At 40.0% G+C, this 16,501-nt stretch overlaps 2 protein-coding genes across 3 annotated transcripts; one reads left to right on the top strand and one right to left on the bottom strand.

Annotated features, from left to right (window-relative positions):
• Positions 1-2,658: 2,658 nt before the first annotated feature.
• Positions 2,659-5,815, bottom strand: LOC132816847 (cytochrome c oxidase assembly factor 5). The gene is made up of 3 exons (XM_060826825.1): positions 5,512-5,815; positions 4,489-4,572; positions 2,659-3,282 (listed from the first exon to the last, which is right to left on the bottom strand). Exons 1-3 carry the CDS (start codon positions 5,611-5,613, stop codon positions 3,241-3,243), a joined length of 228 nt encoding a protein of 75 aa, XP_060682808.1. The 5' UTR covers positions 5,614-5,815; the 3' UTR covers positions 2,659-3,240.
• Positions 5,816-6,034: 219 nt separating this feature from the next.
• On the top strand, positions 6,035-15,997 carry unc50 (unc-50 homolog (C. elegans)). 2 transcript variants are annotated; one of them, XM_060826824.1, is made up of 6 exons: positions 6,035-6,201; positions 8,955-9,236; positions 10,450-10,570; positions 12,321-12,460; positions 13,915-14,016; positions 15,025-15,997. In XM_060826824.1, exons 2-6 carry the CDS (start codon positions 8,957-8,959, stop codon positions 15,159-15,161), a joined length of 780 nt encoding a protein of 259 aa, XP_060682807.1. In that variant the 5' UTR covers positions 6,035-6,201; positions 8,955-8,956; the 3' UTR covers positions 15,162-15,997. The 2 variants fall into 2 exon arrangements, with proteins under 2 accessions (XP_060682807.1, XP_060682806.1); XM_060826823.1 differs by having other exon boundaries at positions 8,952-9,236.
• Positions 15,998-16,501: the final 504 nt, after the last annotated feature.

The raw sequence follows: 16,501 nt of genomic DNA, 5'->3' as shown, positions 1-16,501 counted from the left end.
GTGGATGAATGGTATTGAAGTTGGTAAGTGGTCTAATATTCCACAACACAATATATTGAAAGAGGTAGCTGTGGAAATAGTGAGTGTATTGGTGATCATCTTCCAAAATGCTATAGGTTGTGAGAGCTACCTGCAAATTGAAAGATAAAGTTTTTAGAAGGGAGAGAGAAAATGTGGAATTACAGACCTGTCAGTCTTACAGTAATTGTAGGAAAAATGCTAGAATATATTATGAAGGACATGATAAATGACATTTGTAATAATGATCTAATTTGTATAGTCAGCATGGATGAGTGAAGGGGAAATCATGTTGGACAAAATGGGCACCTTTGAGGATATCAACAGAATTCACAGGGTTTAGTGAAGAGTAGTTAGTGGAAAAAGTATACTTTAACTTGTAGAATTTGATAAAGGGCCCCACAGAAGATGGTTTAGCAAAATTAAAGCATGTGTTGAGGTATTATACTGGCATGGGTTAGGGAGAAAAGGCAGAAAACAGTAAGAATAAACATTCTCACATTGATAGGCTGCAACGAGCAAGGTACCACAAGGATCCAGACATGGGGGCTCAAATGTTCAAAACACATCAATGAATTGGAGATAGAAACCAATGTAATATTTTCCAAGTTTGCAGATGACACAAAGCTAGGTGGAAATGGGAGTTTCAAAAAAATTTGGACTGAGTGAGTGAGCAAGAACATGGCAGAGGAATGTAATGTAGAAAAATGGTGTGCTTTTGGTAGGAAGATCAGATGTACAAAGTCTTAAATAGTAAGAGAACAGGGTAAATATTCAGTGACCTGAGCATCCTTATTAATAAATCAAAGAAGCCTAACATACAGGTGCAGCAAGCAATACAGGTAGCTAATATTATGTTAAGTATTCATCACAAGATAATGAGAGTACAGGAATGGTAAAATATTACTTTAGTTGTATAAAATACCAGACAGACAGCACCTGGATTAGCGAGTAGATTTGGTCCCCTTAGCTAAGGAAGGCTATTATTGTTATTGAAGGAATGCAATGAAAATTCACCAGACATGTTCACAGAATGGCAGGGCTTACGAAGAGATATTGGCAAAGCCTGGTCTGTGTTCTCTAAAGGGGCGATTTAATTGAAACCTACAAAATACCTAAAGGAATAGTCAGGTGAACACAATATCAGAGAAGGATTTGGCTACTCAAAACTGAGGCGAAGAGAACGTTTAACTCGGAGGTTTGTGAATTGTTGAAATTCTCTTACCCAAAAGGCTGCAGGGGCTCAGTCATTTGAGTCTGTTTAAAATAGAAATTGACAGACTTCTAAATACCATTTATATTAAAGAACATGGGAATAATGGGGGGGGGGGAAGGAAGGACGCATTGATGTGGATGATATGAGTATGGTCTCATGCCACAGCAAGTTTAATGGATTGAAGGATATAGAAATCCATTTCACAATCCCAAATTTCGCTGAACAGGAAAGGCTGTAATGGATCAGATTGAATTTTGGCAAACTTTTAAATAGGCATGTGAAGATATGTGCGCGGCACGGTGGCTAGCACTGTTGCCTCACAGCGCCAGAGACCCGAGTTCAATTCCTGCCTCAGGCAACTGTGTAGAGTTTGCACATTCTCCCTGTGTCTGTGTGGGTTTCCTCCCACAGTCCAAAAATGTGCAGGTTAGGTGAATTGGCCAGGCTAAATTGCCTGAAGTGTTAGGTGAAGGGGTAAATGTAGGAGAATGGGTCTGGGTGGGTTGTGCTTCGGTGGGTCGGTGTGGAGTTCTTGGGCCAAAGGGCCTGTTTCTGTAATCTAATATGTGACCTATTGTTTGCAAGGCATTTCTATTAAAATTAAGGCACTTAGCTATACAGAACAATACAGCCCAGGAACTTCCCTTCAGCCCTCCAAGCCTGCATTAACACATTTTGTCCTTCCGTAGTAAAACTGTCTTCACTTACAGGATCTGTATCCCTCCATCCCCTTCCTATTCATGTATTCGTCCAGGTGCTTCTTTTGCCCTAAACGTCGATTTTCCTGCTCCTCGGATGCTGCCTGAACTGTTGTGCTTTTCCAGCACCAGTCTAATCTAGAATGCTGATATTGGGTCTGCCTTCATCACATCCTCTGGCAACATGTTCCAGGCACTCAAACCTTGGAATAACATTATTGCTGTAGATATTTCTGTGGTGAGTTCGTGATGTCAACTGGATATTGCTGGATGTATGTAAGGTGTATGTTTAAGCTCCATTTACTACATTGTTAAGCTTCTAGTAATGTATTCATAAAAATCTTGTCTGTTCAAATAATCATAAATGATCCTATATCATTATTTTAAAAAGCGGTCAACAATCAAACCCATAGGGCAGTCAAATTAAAAAGCGAACTAGCCATTTAGTTCACGTGTTTTTTCATGAGCCTTGCCGTGTGCCACTTAGAGTCATAGAGGTGTACAGCACAGAAACAGACCCTTCGGTCCAATCAGTCTATGCTGACCAGATATCCCAACCTAATCTAGTCCCTCCTGCCAGCACCCCGCCCATATCCCTCCAACCCTTCCTATTCATATACCCATCCAAATGTCTCTTAAATATTGCAATTGTACCAGTCTCCTTACTGATTTATTTTCACACATAACAAGTGACACATTCTAAAGTACTTAACTATGACACTCATCAAGATTGTAGTTATTTTAATTGCAAAATGATACATTGCAAATACTATGTTGAGATACATTCTCATTCCCAATCTACCTAGAATTCTTTTCTGGCTTTAGAATATCAGCAAAATCCATTAGTTTTGTGGGGGGGGGGAAAGCAGGGGAGTTAATGTTGAGCCCAATGGCCCTTCTCCACAAGTTTTTTGCTTCATTCCATTTACTTTATCCTACACACAATACAGGAAAGTACCCCAAAATTGTCTTATTCCAATTTCTTAAAGCTCTTCAGTGATTATACCTCTCCCTGTAATATAAGCAGCTTTATGTTTAATGTAGGAAACTGACAACTGCTGAAATTTATGGCAAAGACACCTGGATCATTTTTCTCCCTCTTAATCTTAAAGCCATTCCAGAAGCCAAATAATCCAAACAGTTGTACTTAAAAATGATCCCCTTACTAAATTCTCATACAAAAAGAACAAACATTGAGAAGTGATTTTCTAAATCAAATGAGAACTATTTTATTCATTATTCAAAATGTTGATTTGAAGCCATCAATGCACTTAAATTTTGAAGTATTCCTCTATTGCATTTGAATCGCTAATATCCTTTTCTTCCTCTGAACCGAGTTCTGTTATCCAGCTTTAAAACAAAATTAATTGGACATTAATAAAGTGCAATGTTATAATGCTGAAGCAGCTACTGGGACAAATTAGGTGTTAGTACAGTCATATCTTTCATGTATGATGAAACATTATACTCCATTAGTTTCTTCCAAATTCCCAACTTGTTTTTGCACTATAAATTGAAAAAGGTACCAATAGAATAAGCCTTTTATATTTTGAGACAGTATCCTGAAGATCAACACTCTTATTGAACATATCTGCACTATCCTGAGTTATCATTTCCTTATCAATCCCATTCTGTCTCACACTTTTCAAAACCATGCCAAGTCATAAATCTGGAATTCGCAGTGAGCGGCAAAGCAAGTGCCTCAAAATAAAGTGCTGCTAAGAAAAGCAACAATGTCTGAGACAAGCACTTTGACTTTCCTGCCATGCAGCAGATTGTAGCAGTCTGTAATGGGGATCATGATTAGGGTGCTACAGTAATGTGATCAGGCTGTAAAAACGTACAATCACATTAAAAATCCGAAAAACATGTGACCAAGTGTAGCAGGAAAATCAATTAAAGGGATAAATAAAGATCGAGAAACAAATAACACGTAGAGAAAGAAGCTAAAATATCTTGAAATTTTTAAAAATATCTAGTTATTAGTAATGATCCATACACAGAATTATTTTTCAAGCCCAGGTCAATTGACCAATAATAATTACTACTCATGCACTGTTAAAAACTTGGCTACACCTGTTATAGGTTTCTAATAACTTTGCTAGAGCGAAGGGAAATCTTCACATTATGAGTGACCACATTATGTAGTTGGGGGAGACTGGCAATTCAGCCTATAGTGAAGCTGACAATAACAGACCATCACCTTCAGCATTTCCGGAATTTACCTGCCACATGCTAAATCCTGAAGATACAACTAGTTTCAGAGGGGTAATAATGGCCAACACTGAGTTTATTTTGAAGTCATTCCTCAATATCTGTCATGGGCTACAATGTCAGAATTACCAACATAATTTTGTGGGCAACAGTCACCAAATGAAAAGCATCAACATGCTATATGAGATCCAAGAGAGTTGGAAGATTGGCTATCACTAAACTCTCAACTCAAAACTTGTAAGAAGGTGCTTTGAAATTTTGTGAAATCCTCCAAAAATGATGCCGTAATATGGTCATGGATTTAAAAAACCCTAAAAATGGCTATTTAAGATTGATACATACCATTGACCTTTTACATTCAAAGAAAGTACGTTGTAATGCCGTGCAATGTCCTTCTTTTAGGCACTGTTTTGGTGTCTTTCCTTCCTACTTGAAATACAAAGGAATTAAAATTTAGGTGTATTGGATTAGATTTGTCTGTTTGCTAAATAAGACATGAAGAGAGCTAGTCCACTGACTATTGGCATTTTGGGAGTAATTTAGCTGGGTATTGCTTCCAAAGGTGTACCAACAAAATTGCTCACAGTTTGCACTCAGGAAGTCTTGCTTTGCTCCATTGAATCATACAATGGATGGGGCACAGAAAGGGGTTATGTAACAAAGCTCCAGGTCCCTGGTGTAAAGTCGTCAGAAAATATGCGATGTCCAGAACTGAATAATGTCATAGGAATAATTCAGCACAGTTACCTACTGAATATTGTCAGCACAGCTAGTCATTTGCTTTTGCACTGCTTCTATTTTTTGTATTCCACGACTTCAATTACAAAACCAAAAAGGCCACATACCTTTTCACCTGTGTTCAGGCAAATTTAGTTACTGTATGGAAACAGGCCCTTTAGCCCAACAAGTCCACACTGACCCGCCGAAGCGCAACCCACCCAGACCCCATTCTCCTAAATTTACCCGTTACCTAACACTACGGACAATTTAGCATGGCCAATTCTCCTAACCTGCAAATTTTTGGACTGTGGGAGGAAACCAGAGCACCAGGGGGAAACCCACGCAGACACGGGGAGAACGTGTAAACTCCACACAGTCAGTCGCCTGAGGTGTGAATTGAACCCGGGTCTCTGGCGCTGTGAGGCAGCAGTGCTAACCACTGTGCCACCCAATGTGATTCTTATCACATTATAATTTAAGAAATTATTCTAACATATTATCAACCTCAGTTGTACAGCCTTACACTCAGTGCCATATAAGTGTTACGGTAAATTTCCTGCCATCCTTAGAACGATAGAGAAACCATCGGCATCCGAGGAGCAGGAAAAAACAGAAAGTGTTGAAGGTTTGGGTGTCGTTCCGCACCTTCAGCACACAGTCATGTTCCAGTAAGCAGCTCCTCAGGTCCTCCCTGACCCCGGCACACGCTCTGCCGTCCTCCTCCTTCTCCTCATAATACTTCGGCATCACTGGGCCGCCGGGAAGTCAACACAAGGACGAGCCTCCCTCGCTGGTTCGTTCGCCCGCCCACAGAGTCCCTAATCCTGTACAAATGTCGCGCCCCGCTCTCCGATCACCAGAACATCCCCTTCCCCACTACATTGGGACACAGGCACAACATCTTGTCGACGTCAACTAACCACGACCTTTCACCTTCCCGCCCGCTGACTGCTGGGATGAGGGAGGGGGGGGGAATGCAGCGGGGAACTCGCCAAGTCAATGCCGCATGGAACCTTGGGGCTTGTAGTTCCTCCTTAACGCATCTGTTCCCCTTGCCGGCCCGCGAAAGACTACAGCACCCATGCGGCACCGCGCCAAGGCGTTCGCCGTCCGGCTGGCTCCACGTGGTGGCGCATGCGCCTAGCAAAGGACCACAACACCCAGGCAGCCCCGCGGCAGCGCGACGTCGGCGCCGTTACCTGCGACGGTCGGGGTTTGTTTTCGGATTTCGGCTGAAGGTTTGGGGGGAAGGGTAGCACCTTATACTTCCCCACCCCCTTACCCCCCCCCCAACTCCACCACCAGCCTTGGGGCCTGGGTTAGTGGTGCCCTGAGGTAAGATGGGAACACTGGGGCAATGGGCGGACGGACGCTGTTTCCGGACGGGGTTGTCAGGGAGGCCGAGGGAGATCACTGGGCCTCCCCTGGTCAGAAGGATCCGTCCCGGGGAGATCACTGGGCCTCCCCTGGTCAGAAGGATCCGTCCCGGGGAGATCACTGGGCCTCCCCTGGTCAGAAGGATCCGTCCCGGGGAGATCACTGGGCCTCCCCTGGTCAGAAGGATCCGTCCCGGGGAGATCATTTGGTCAGAAGGATCCGTCCTGGGGAGATCATTTGGTCAGAAGGATCTCCTCCAGGGTGTGCAGTTAGGAGCTGCACCTTATAGATGTGAAATTCTGAAACAGGAATCGCTGGAGAAACTGAGCAGGTCGAGCAGCATCTGTGGAGAGAAGCGTCGACTCCCCTTCTCCTTTGATGCTGCTTGATCTGCTGTGCTTTTTCCAGCTCAACTCTTTATCCACTCTGACTCTCCAGCATCTGCTGTTCTCGCCATCTCCTCAGTTGAGAGAAAGCAAAGTTAGCAACGTTAATGTGCATTTAATATCCATTGAGCCTTCTGTTTTTGTTTAAGATTTCTAGCACCCGCAGTTCTTTGTTTTAGTTTTAATTTGGGAGTCTGGCTGTCTTATCCCATTGTTGAACATTATTCTGCTGCATAATTCACAAATGGTTTTGGATTCATCTTTTCTCCGTTCATTCATTCACATCGTGTTTTCAGAGAATTAACTGCCAATGAGTTAAATTCTACTCTGAGTTGTCAGGGAAGAGTTGTCTGAGTTGTCATTCCTGAAGCCCGAAATGTCGATTCTCCTGCTCCTTGGATGCTGCCTGACCTGCTGTGCTTTTCCAGCAACATATTTTCAGATCTGATCTCCAGCATCTGCAGTCCTCACTTTCTCCTAAATTCTGCTCTGTACCTACTCTTTACACATTTCATAAGAGATAAAATGTGGAATTGTATGTGCCATCCATTTTCTTCTCAATTCCTCCCTCTAATGTGTTCTGTCGATCTTCACCCTCTTAAAAACTGTCTCTGTCTAAAACAAAACAGAACTCAATGAACTGCAGTTGCTTGAATCAGAAACATAAACAGAAATGACTGGAAACGCTCAACAGATATGGCAGAATCAGTGAAGAAAAATTAGAGTTATGTTTTGTGACCAGTGACCCTTCTTTGGATCTGTCTACTGTCTGCTGTAATGATATGACTATAGTATTGTATCTTTCTCTCATTTTGTTATTAGATTCTATTTTTCTTCAGCCATTTCTAGCATTCTTCATTTATCTTTCTGTCTGTGTATGATATGTAGAAAATTCACCTACAGTGGATGTGTTAGCTGACAGGGAGAAGGTGGGAGAATGTCGATAAATGAATTCCTCATTTGGAAAGCTGTATCAGGAACAATTGGCCAAATGCCATCCTTCTGCATTAATATCGTTGATTATATGATGTTCACATTCAATTTTATTTATTTCTGTTGTTATGATGAAGTGCAAAACTAATGAGCAGGATGTTCATTTCAGTTGCTGAATAGTAGTACCTGTTGGAAGCTGTGTCTGAGATCATATTTGTGATCTTTGTGATATTCATTGCTACCTTTGTTATTGTCTACTGTATGCATGGAACAGGGTAATTTGTTGAGGAATTAACCTGAATTGAAGACTTGAAGGGAAAAAAAGCAAAATGCAATTCTATCAATTTCAAAACTTCTGAGATTTAAAAAAAAATGTTTTCAATATGATATGTTGTTATTCAACAGAAAAATGTCGATCATTTCAGGGACTCCGCTGGTTATGTGCTAACGCTTGCACTTGTCATGTCAGCATGCCTCAGAAATTTCATGTCGTTACATACTTTTGAAGAATTGCTTTGGTTATATGCAGGCAAATGTGGACATGGGGGCCATTTTACTGCTTTGTAATGATTTCTAAGGATTGTCTTCTCTGCTTCAGGTTGTATACTTGAGAGGTGGCTATCTTTCGGAAACTATAGTCTGAAGCCTTTTTGTCGCTACTTGCCATAGTGGGTAGCTCGCTTCATTTGCTCAAGCTCTGTTTTGAGCTTAAACAAGTTTGCTGGGAAAAATTCTGGTAATAGATTCTGGAATTTTTAAAATAACTTTGCAATGGTTGCAAGTAATAATTTATAACAAAGGGTGCTCCTGTTTTTGATAACTAACTTTCAAGATGTTAAAAGGAATTAATGAAAGAGTACCATCAGCAGTTAAAAGATGCTTTGTGATGTCCTCTGACCTACACTCCTAAACAACATTTCTGACTGCAGATTTGTGGAAATGACCTCACTAACCTATTCAGTTGGTTCAGTGAATACACTGCTGTTGCAGCTTTGCACCATCTGGCTGTGTTGAAAAATAAATTGCTTTTTAAAATATTGCAAATGTAATGTATGCAGTGTTAATACTGGTACTTTAACATAGTTATTATTGAATGTACATTTCTATATAGTCACAATCCAGATTTGATATTTATTGGCTTAAGTTAAAAGTGATGAAAGCAAAATTCAGCAAACATATAGTGTCAGTCAAGGTATTACAGTCACTTCACCAGTTTGATGGCAGATTTCTTACAAATAAGAATAATTCAGGCAAACATGTTATTGCCAAGCAACAGAAGATTGGTTAGCAATTGGTGTACATGTTTGGAAACTGAACAGTGCAGGAAAGTGATGATTGGAAGTGTAATATAAAAATGTTCTGATTTGGATTTTGTGCTATTTTATGCAGCAGATATGTTACCAACGACAAGTTATAGTCCCATCAGTCAAGGGAATGGTGCACTAAGTTCCCGGGATGCTGCACGACACACAGCTGGAGCCAAGCGGTACAAATACCTCAGGCGGCTCTTTCGTTTTAAGCAGATGGATTTTGAATTTGCCATGTGGCAGATGTTGTACCTGTTTACATCCCCACAGATGGTATACAGAAATTTTCATTACAGAAAACAGACAAAGGACCAGTGGGCCAGAGATGACCCTGCTTTCCTAGTTTTGCTCAGTATCTGGTTATGTGGTGAGTGTCCTTAAAAAAAATTCCATTGCAAGACGCCCTATTAATGGACATGAATTGTGATGTGAAGTAGAACATACTGACTGTTGCATGATTATTCATGACTAATGTCACTCTAAGATTGACAGTAACATAAACAATTCTTAGGTTTAGTTTGAGAATTTTGTAAACAGTTGTACAAAACTTGAACATTGCTGAAAAGAGAAACATGTTGAAGCTTTTCCTCTCTCGCGCATTAGGCCATTAATGCTACATTGCCAGGTTTCAAACAATCATGACCATTTATACCACAGAAGAATGAAGTGTTAATGGTTTAGCAAATAAAATCTGTTTGGCTGAGCCAATATCATTGAACAAGCAATGGGAACTGTAGGATTCCCAGGTCGCTCAGATTAATGCTTAAACATATCACTTTTGATGGCACAGAAAGGGCCTCTGTGTATACATGTATGTAAATAAACTCCAATACATACTTATTCAACTATCTTAAATTGGCCTCAGACAATTTATTTTAAATTTAAATTCTTCAACTGTTTAAGGGGGATTTGAACTTGTGTCTCTGAGCTATTGGGGTAAAAAATGAGGTCTGCAGATGCTGGAGATCACAGTTGAAAATGTGTTACTGGTTAAAGCACAGCAGGTTAGGCAGCATCCAAGGAATAGGAAATTCCTATAGGAAATAGGAAATGCTTCAACCAGCAACACATTTTCAACTGCAATCTCTGAGCTATTGGTCCAAAACTGTTAGTTATTGGTCCAGTAACATATCCATTATGCTACTGTACCCTTAGTATGGAATTCTAGAAGTCTCAATGTAAATTAGATCTATTCATCCAGTCTGATTTCCAGTGTCAACTTTTATTCTGTACTCCTGCCTATAATTTTCCAAATGTGTATTTAAATCCCTTTTAGGCCCTTTCATTGTTTCAACTTCAATAATCTCTTCTGCAATGCATTCATTTCCTAATAACATGCACAATAAAAGATCAAAGGACTGCTACAAATATGTTGTTTGTTCATAATTTGCATTTTACTGAGTTACTGATTTGAGTGGCCAAATGGCCTGTCTGTGCTATAATTTTCATGATTCAATGTTCAACCTTTATGATGTCTGTTGCAAATTAGTCCTTGGGTTAAAAAACATTTGTGAAACAATGCATTGTGGTGAAAATTTGTAAGAATGCAGTATAATAATGTTTTTATTTGTTCTTTCTAGTCTCTACCATAGGTTTTGGATTTGTATTAGGAATGGGATTTTTTGAAACAATGAAGCTTTTACTTTGGGTTGTCTTCATTGATTGTGTGGGAGTTGGATTACTGATCGCAACATTAATGTGGTAAGATTTAAAACATTTCATTTTAGTACCTTGCCCTTGCTACTAGGCATATCGAGTGCAGGAGACATAGAATCATAGAAATGTACAGCATGGAAACAGACCCTTCGGTCCAACCCGTCCTTAGGTCTCTTTTATATCTTTCCCCTCTCACCCTAAACCTATGCCCTCTAGTTCTGGACTCCCCGACCCCAGAGAAAAGACTTTGTCTATTTATCCTATCCATTCCCCTCATAATTTTGTAAACCTCTATAATTTCACCCCTCAACTTCTGACGCTCCAGGGAAAACAGCCCCAGCCTGTTCAGCCTCTCCCTGTAGCTTAGATCATCCAAACCTGGCAACATCCTTGTAAATCTTTTCTGAACCCTTTCAAGTTTCACAACATCTTTCCGATAGGAAGTAGAGATGTGGAGCAATATTAATTTAAGTAATTGCACCAGGAATAAACAGGCAACGGTAGCCTGATTTGATGCTAATAAAATAATTTATTAACATGTGCTTTTCAGCAAAGAGCAATGTAACTTAATAAATGTATGGCAACTACTGTCTTAAATGTTAAATACTACTTTAGGCCCTCTTGTGGAGTAATGATAGTCTCCCTCCACTTAACTGGGAGGCCTAGGTTCAAGTCCCATCTGCTTTAGAGTTGTGTAATAACATCTTTGAACAGCTTTATTAGAAAAATAGATGAAGTTTTAAAAAGCAGGGCCTCATTTCTGTTCGTTCTTTTGCCACTGGTCTATCATTTGCTGTGAGAACCAATCTACCCCTCTTTGGCTCTTGATTGCATGATAATCAGATTCACAGATTGCTGCTGTTTGGAAGAAGATCATTTGGCCCATTGTGTAAAACAACAGGGATGTTACTGTAATTTTCAAGTCCCCTACAACAAAACCTTCTAAACTTCCCTACCCTTCCCCAACTCTTTTTTTTCATTGTCTTGAATTGCCTCCTACTCCACACTGTGTGAACAAAACTGTACAGATATTGTCATTTATTTCTCTTCCCCCGTCTCTCTCTTCCCCCCGCAAGCCCCCGTCAGACACATATACACATACACAGACAACACTTAAACTTTATACCTGAACATTCTTTCCTGACATGCTGTGCATACTTTGAACCTCTTCCAGTCCTGTCTCCCAGTTTGTAACTCCTCTGCTTTGACTCCAATCTGTGTCCTTCCATTTCTTCCTCTGTGTTGTGCCACTGTTGATGTTGATCCTTAGATTGTCATGCCCTTAAACTCTGGAATAAATTTCCAATCCCCTCTATTTTTCTTCAATATGATGGGGTGGCACGGTGGCTCAGTGATGAGCATTGCTGACCCAGGTTCAATTCCCGTCTCGGGCAACTGGCTGTGTGGAGTTTGCACATTCTCCCCGTTTCTGCGTGGGTTTCCTCCGGGTGCACCGGTTTCCTCCTGCAGTCCAAAGATGTGCAGGTTAGGTGAATTGGCCATGCTAAATTGTCCATAGTACTAGGAGCATTAGTCAAGGGTAAATGTAGGGGAATGGGACTGGGTGGGTTGCTCTTTGGAAGGTCGGTGTAAACTTGTTCGGCCAAAGGGCCTGTTTCCACACTTAAGGGAATCTAATCATCACTTTCTTCACAAGGGTCCTCAAGTAAAATGGTTCTTAGTCTTAGTAGTTGTTTGTTTATCCTCAAGTATTGGGACCATCTTAATGTTAAAACATTGATAAAAGTCCAATCAGCTGTTCTGTTATGAGTACACTGTGATATTTTGTTTCTAGGTTTATTACCAACAAATATTTGATGAAGCCTCAGAGTAAAGGCTATGATGTGGAATGGGGATACGCATTTGACATTCACCTGAATGCTTTCTATCCACTCCTTGTGATCTTGCATTTTATTCAACTGTTCTTTATTAATCGTAAGTGTACTATTTACTTGTTTACAAAGGTTAATTTTTTGAGCACATTAAAATTCTTCATCGTTGTTCCTGCCTCTGTGTACCTAAAACACTGAAAAAAGAGAAGGGCCAAACTTACTTTTGAATTGTACGGTCTTGAAGTTAAGTGTGGCACAATTAATGTTACTGTAGGTATATGCATTCTGGTACCACCCAACCTTTAATTGCACTACAGTTCTTTAGAAATTGCTCACAAGTCTTTGCTATTGATTTGTTTAAATGTATCTTGGGAGAAACTGTATTTTACAAATTTCAGAGTTAATCTCAGCCCCACTAGCAGCAAAGGTGCTACAGTGGGGGCTGAATAATACTGGTTATGAAGATACAAATTGGACTGAGGTCCTACACCAAGTTCCTACCCAGCAATTACCGCTGGAAGTATACAAATGCTGGCATTGGTTCAGTGTTGGACTCAGTTGTGATGTTCCTGAGATCAGTAAGTTTGGCTGATGCTCAGACTCTATAACAGATTATGGAAATGGTGCTGGAGAGTGCTTGGCGAAACCTGTCATTCAGGAGAAAAGGAGCCAAATGGTGGAAAAAGAATAGAAAATTTTTAAATCAGACATTTGCCCAGACTCCATTCTACTATATTTACAATGTCGCAATAAATTACCGCTATTGGTCTTTATTGGTTTTGTCTAAATTTAAGCTATGATGCGTTCACTGATTATGTTCTTTATTTGCAATAAATATGTTATTCATTGCAATGATGTCATTGATAGTAATCATGTGTCATGGGAGGGAAGACCACCATAATTGTTAGCTCCGATTTTCACTAAATCATCTTGATTACCAAAGTTGCTCCATCTCGGCTTACGTTTTCAAAGTTAAGTTTTTATTTCAAACGTCATGATGATCAGTTAAATCATCACTACACTTGCACACTATACTCTGTTAATTCTGATCAAAGATTGTTCAATAGCAGAATGGAGGAAGAGACTCAATATTGTCTTTTCAGGGTAGAAAAGTAAAGTTGCCTTAGTTCCAGCAAAACATTGGTCTGCTCTCTCATTAGAGAGACAACTGGTGGTGAGTTTAATATCAGGTCAGGGACAAGTCTGAGAAGGTGGGATCTTCATGGTAACCTCAACCGGTGTGGGAATTGAACCCACTTTGTTAGCATCGCTTTGCAATGCAAATCAGCCATCCGAGCTAACTGTTAGGGAATCTGAGCCAGAATCTATTGATAAAATAACTAGGTTTGGTTGCATTACTGAATTAAACAAAATAATCCAAGGTGCCCTGTTTCTTAAACTGACCAGTTTCTTGCTGTATGTTGCTGCTCAAATGTTTGTTCATGCAGTTATTGTAACAGTGATGTTTGTGCTGCAAATGCAGCCAAGATTATAACGTTTTGTGAAGGTTGTAGTTGTATATAAGCAAGTAATTAATCTTGAATATTTGCTTTGCAGACATTATCATCAGAGATGGGTTTCTTGCTTACTTTGTTGGTAACATCTTCTGGCTGGTTGGCGTTGGATATTACATCTATATTACTTTTCTTGGATATAGCGGTAAATATTAAGTTTTAAAATGTTTTATGAACTTTTTTATGAACCCAAAATGAAAGGAGCTAGGTTGTCCACGTTTAATTCCTTTGCTTAGTTATTATCTAAGAATATTGTCCTCAGGCGCTGACATTCACTGAAAGTTCAACTCTGAATGGGAGGCTGGGCAAGCATGTCTTTGCTTAACATTCACTTGTGCTTTTCAGGAGAGGTCACACAATACTGCTTGTTTTGATATTTGCTCTGAGAAGAACTAGTAAAAATATCCACCCAGGACAATGCCTTTCCTAATCCATATGATCCTGTCCTGCTGTGCAGTGATTTATGTGTTTAGATTAGACTTACAGTGTGGAAACAGGCCCTTCGGCCCAACAAGTCCACACCGACCCGCCGAAGCGAAACCCACCCATACCCCTACATTACCCCTTACCTAACACTACGGGCAATTTAGCATGGCCAATTCACCTGACCCGCACATCTTTGGACTGTGGGAGGAAACCGGAGCACCCGGAGGAAACCCACGCAGACACGGGGAGAACGTGCAAACTCCACACAGTCAGTCGCCTGAGTCGGGAATTGAACCCGGGTCTTCAGGCGCTGTGAGGCAGCAGTGCTAACCACTGTGCCTAATCCACACTCCGCAGCAAGCCATTTGGATTATACCAAGCTGAGTTTGAAGACTTCAGTTATTGTGAGAGGAATTGGACCAGTTTACATGAAGTATGCAGCTGCTATTAGCTGAATATATAATGATTTGTTGTTGAATTACAAGAAATAGACTGGAGTTAGTCCATATAATAACCCACATGGTTTATTTTCCTTTGAACAGTTTTCATTTCATGTAGCTACCTATTTATTTTGCAGCTCAGAAACAAGCCCTTCAGCCCACCTATTCTTTGTTGATGTTGTGCTGCACACAAGCCTCCTATCCTTCATCATTTGACTCCAGCAGCATATTCAATTCCTTTCTCCCTTATGTGGCCATGCACTTATTTAGCATTTTTCTTCTTTTAGCATTGCCATTTCTGAAGAACACAGTTGCCCTACTATATCCATTTGGCCTCCTCATCCTTTTGTTCTTGTTATCGCTGGGACTGGGATGGAACTTCACGAAAGGACTGTGCTGGTTCTACAAGTACAGAGTTCAGTAGAAGATTCAATTATCTAATAAAACAGTTGCTAAATATTATGGTTGCTTTTGCTGTGTTGACGATGTGTAATGCAGCTTTAACATTTGTATGATTTGTAAATAAGTACATACTGATATCTACACACCCAGAGATATTTAAGGGATATTTCCAAGAGGAGAATTGCTTTGTTTTTAAATGTTTACTCAATTGTGGCAGAACGTTTTCTATTGTGTGAATGGTTGATCATTGAACCCAGATACCAGATCAGATTGTATATTTTATATTGATCAAACCTTTCAATGAAGTGCATTCCTTTATTAGCAATAGATCTGACAATTTTTTTACAGGTCATAACCTTTTATTAGGAATCTTTAATAAATATTTTCTTTCTGTCTTTCCCTACTTGAGCTATTGTGTCTATGAATGTACTCATAGGAGAGGGAAGGGAGAGTGAGAATTCCATCTGGAAGGGACTGGGCAGCACTTATTCCTGAGTGAAGGGGACTGTGGGGAGAATGGGGAAAGGGGAAGGAAGTTGTCTTTTAATTTTCAATTTATGTTTCCTTGGTCTTGGTTAATGAAATTCTCTCCTTTCCAGTTAAAGCATATGATAGGTTAAACAAAAACTGAATGAATTCTTAAAGTCTCCACATGTGAGCCTGCTCGCTCACACTTCCTATGCAAGCTGCAAAACTGGTTAAATTATGTTTTTCTTTGGTTGGGGGGTGGGCAAGGGGAATGGGAAACAAATATTCAGGTAGTATTATCTGACCAGTTTGTGTGTTTAAACATTCGAAGGCCTACCAGAAGGTATACATTTTTATCAAAAATAAAGTATTGATGCGAACAAAGACTAATGCTAATTTCTTCTGTGAACTTAATTATATAAATGATTAGAGATGTGAGGTTGCTTGTGTATTAAAGTATTGAAATCACCAGGTAATAGGGTGCTGTAACAACAACTTAGACATAAATGGTGCTTTAATATACTAAACTGCATATCAAACAAAATTCAACGCTTCCTATATAACAAGAAATTGGACAGATGATACAGTTTGGTCAAAAATGTTGGCTTTGAGCAGTACCATTAAACCAGAGAGAGGGGCTGGGGCTCACTAGAGCTTGACCTAGACAGCTAAAAGCATAATTACCAGATATGGTTTAATGGAAGTTTTAAGTGGAAGCAACCAAATTGGAAGGGCACATAGCTCTCGGGATTACAAAGGCAAGAAGGGATTAAATGTTGGGAAAATTTAAAAAAGAATAAATGTTTTATAATTGTGATGTTAGACACTTAAGAACAGGAACAAGACATTCGGTCTTCTGAGCCTGCTTCACCATCAATGAGATCGTAGCTGGTC

Source organism: Hemiscyllium ocellatum, chromosome 6 (assembly GCF_020745735.1).
Source record: "Hemiscyllium ocellatum isolate sHemOce1 chromosome 6, sHemOce1.pat.X.cur, whole genome shotgun sequence".
Lineage (NCBI taxonomy): Eukaryota > Metazoa > Chordata > Chondrichthyes > Orectolobiformes > Hemiscylliidae > Hemiscyllium > Hemiscyllium ocellatum.
Note: the sequence above shows the minus strand (reverse complement) of the source record. Positions and strands in the feature narration are given on the sequence as shown.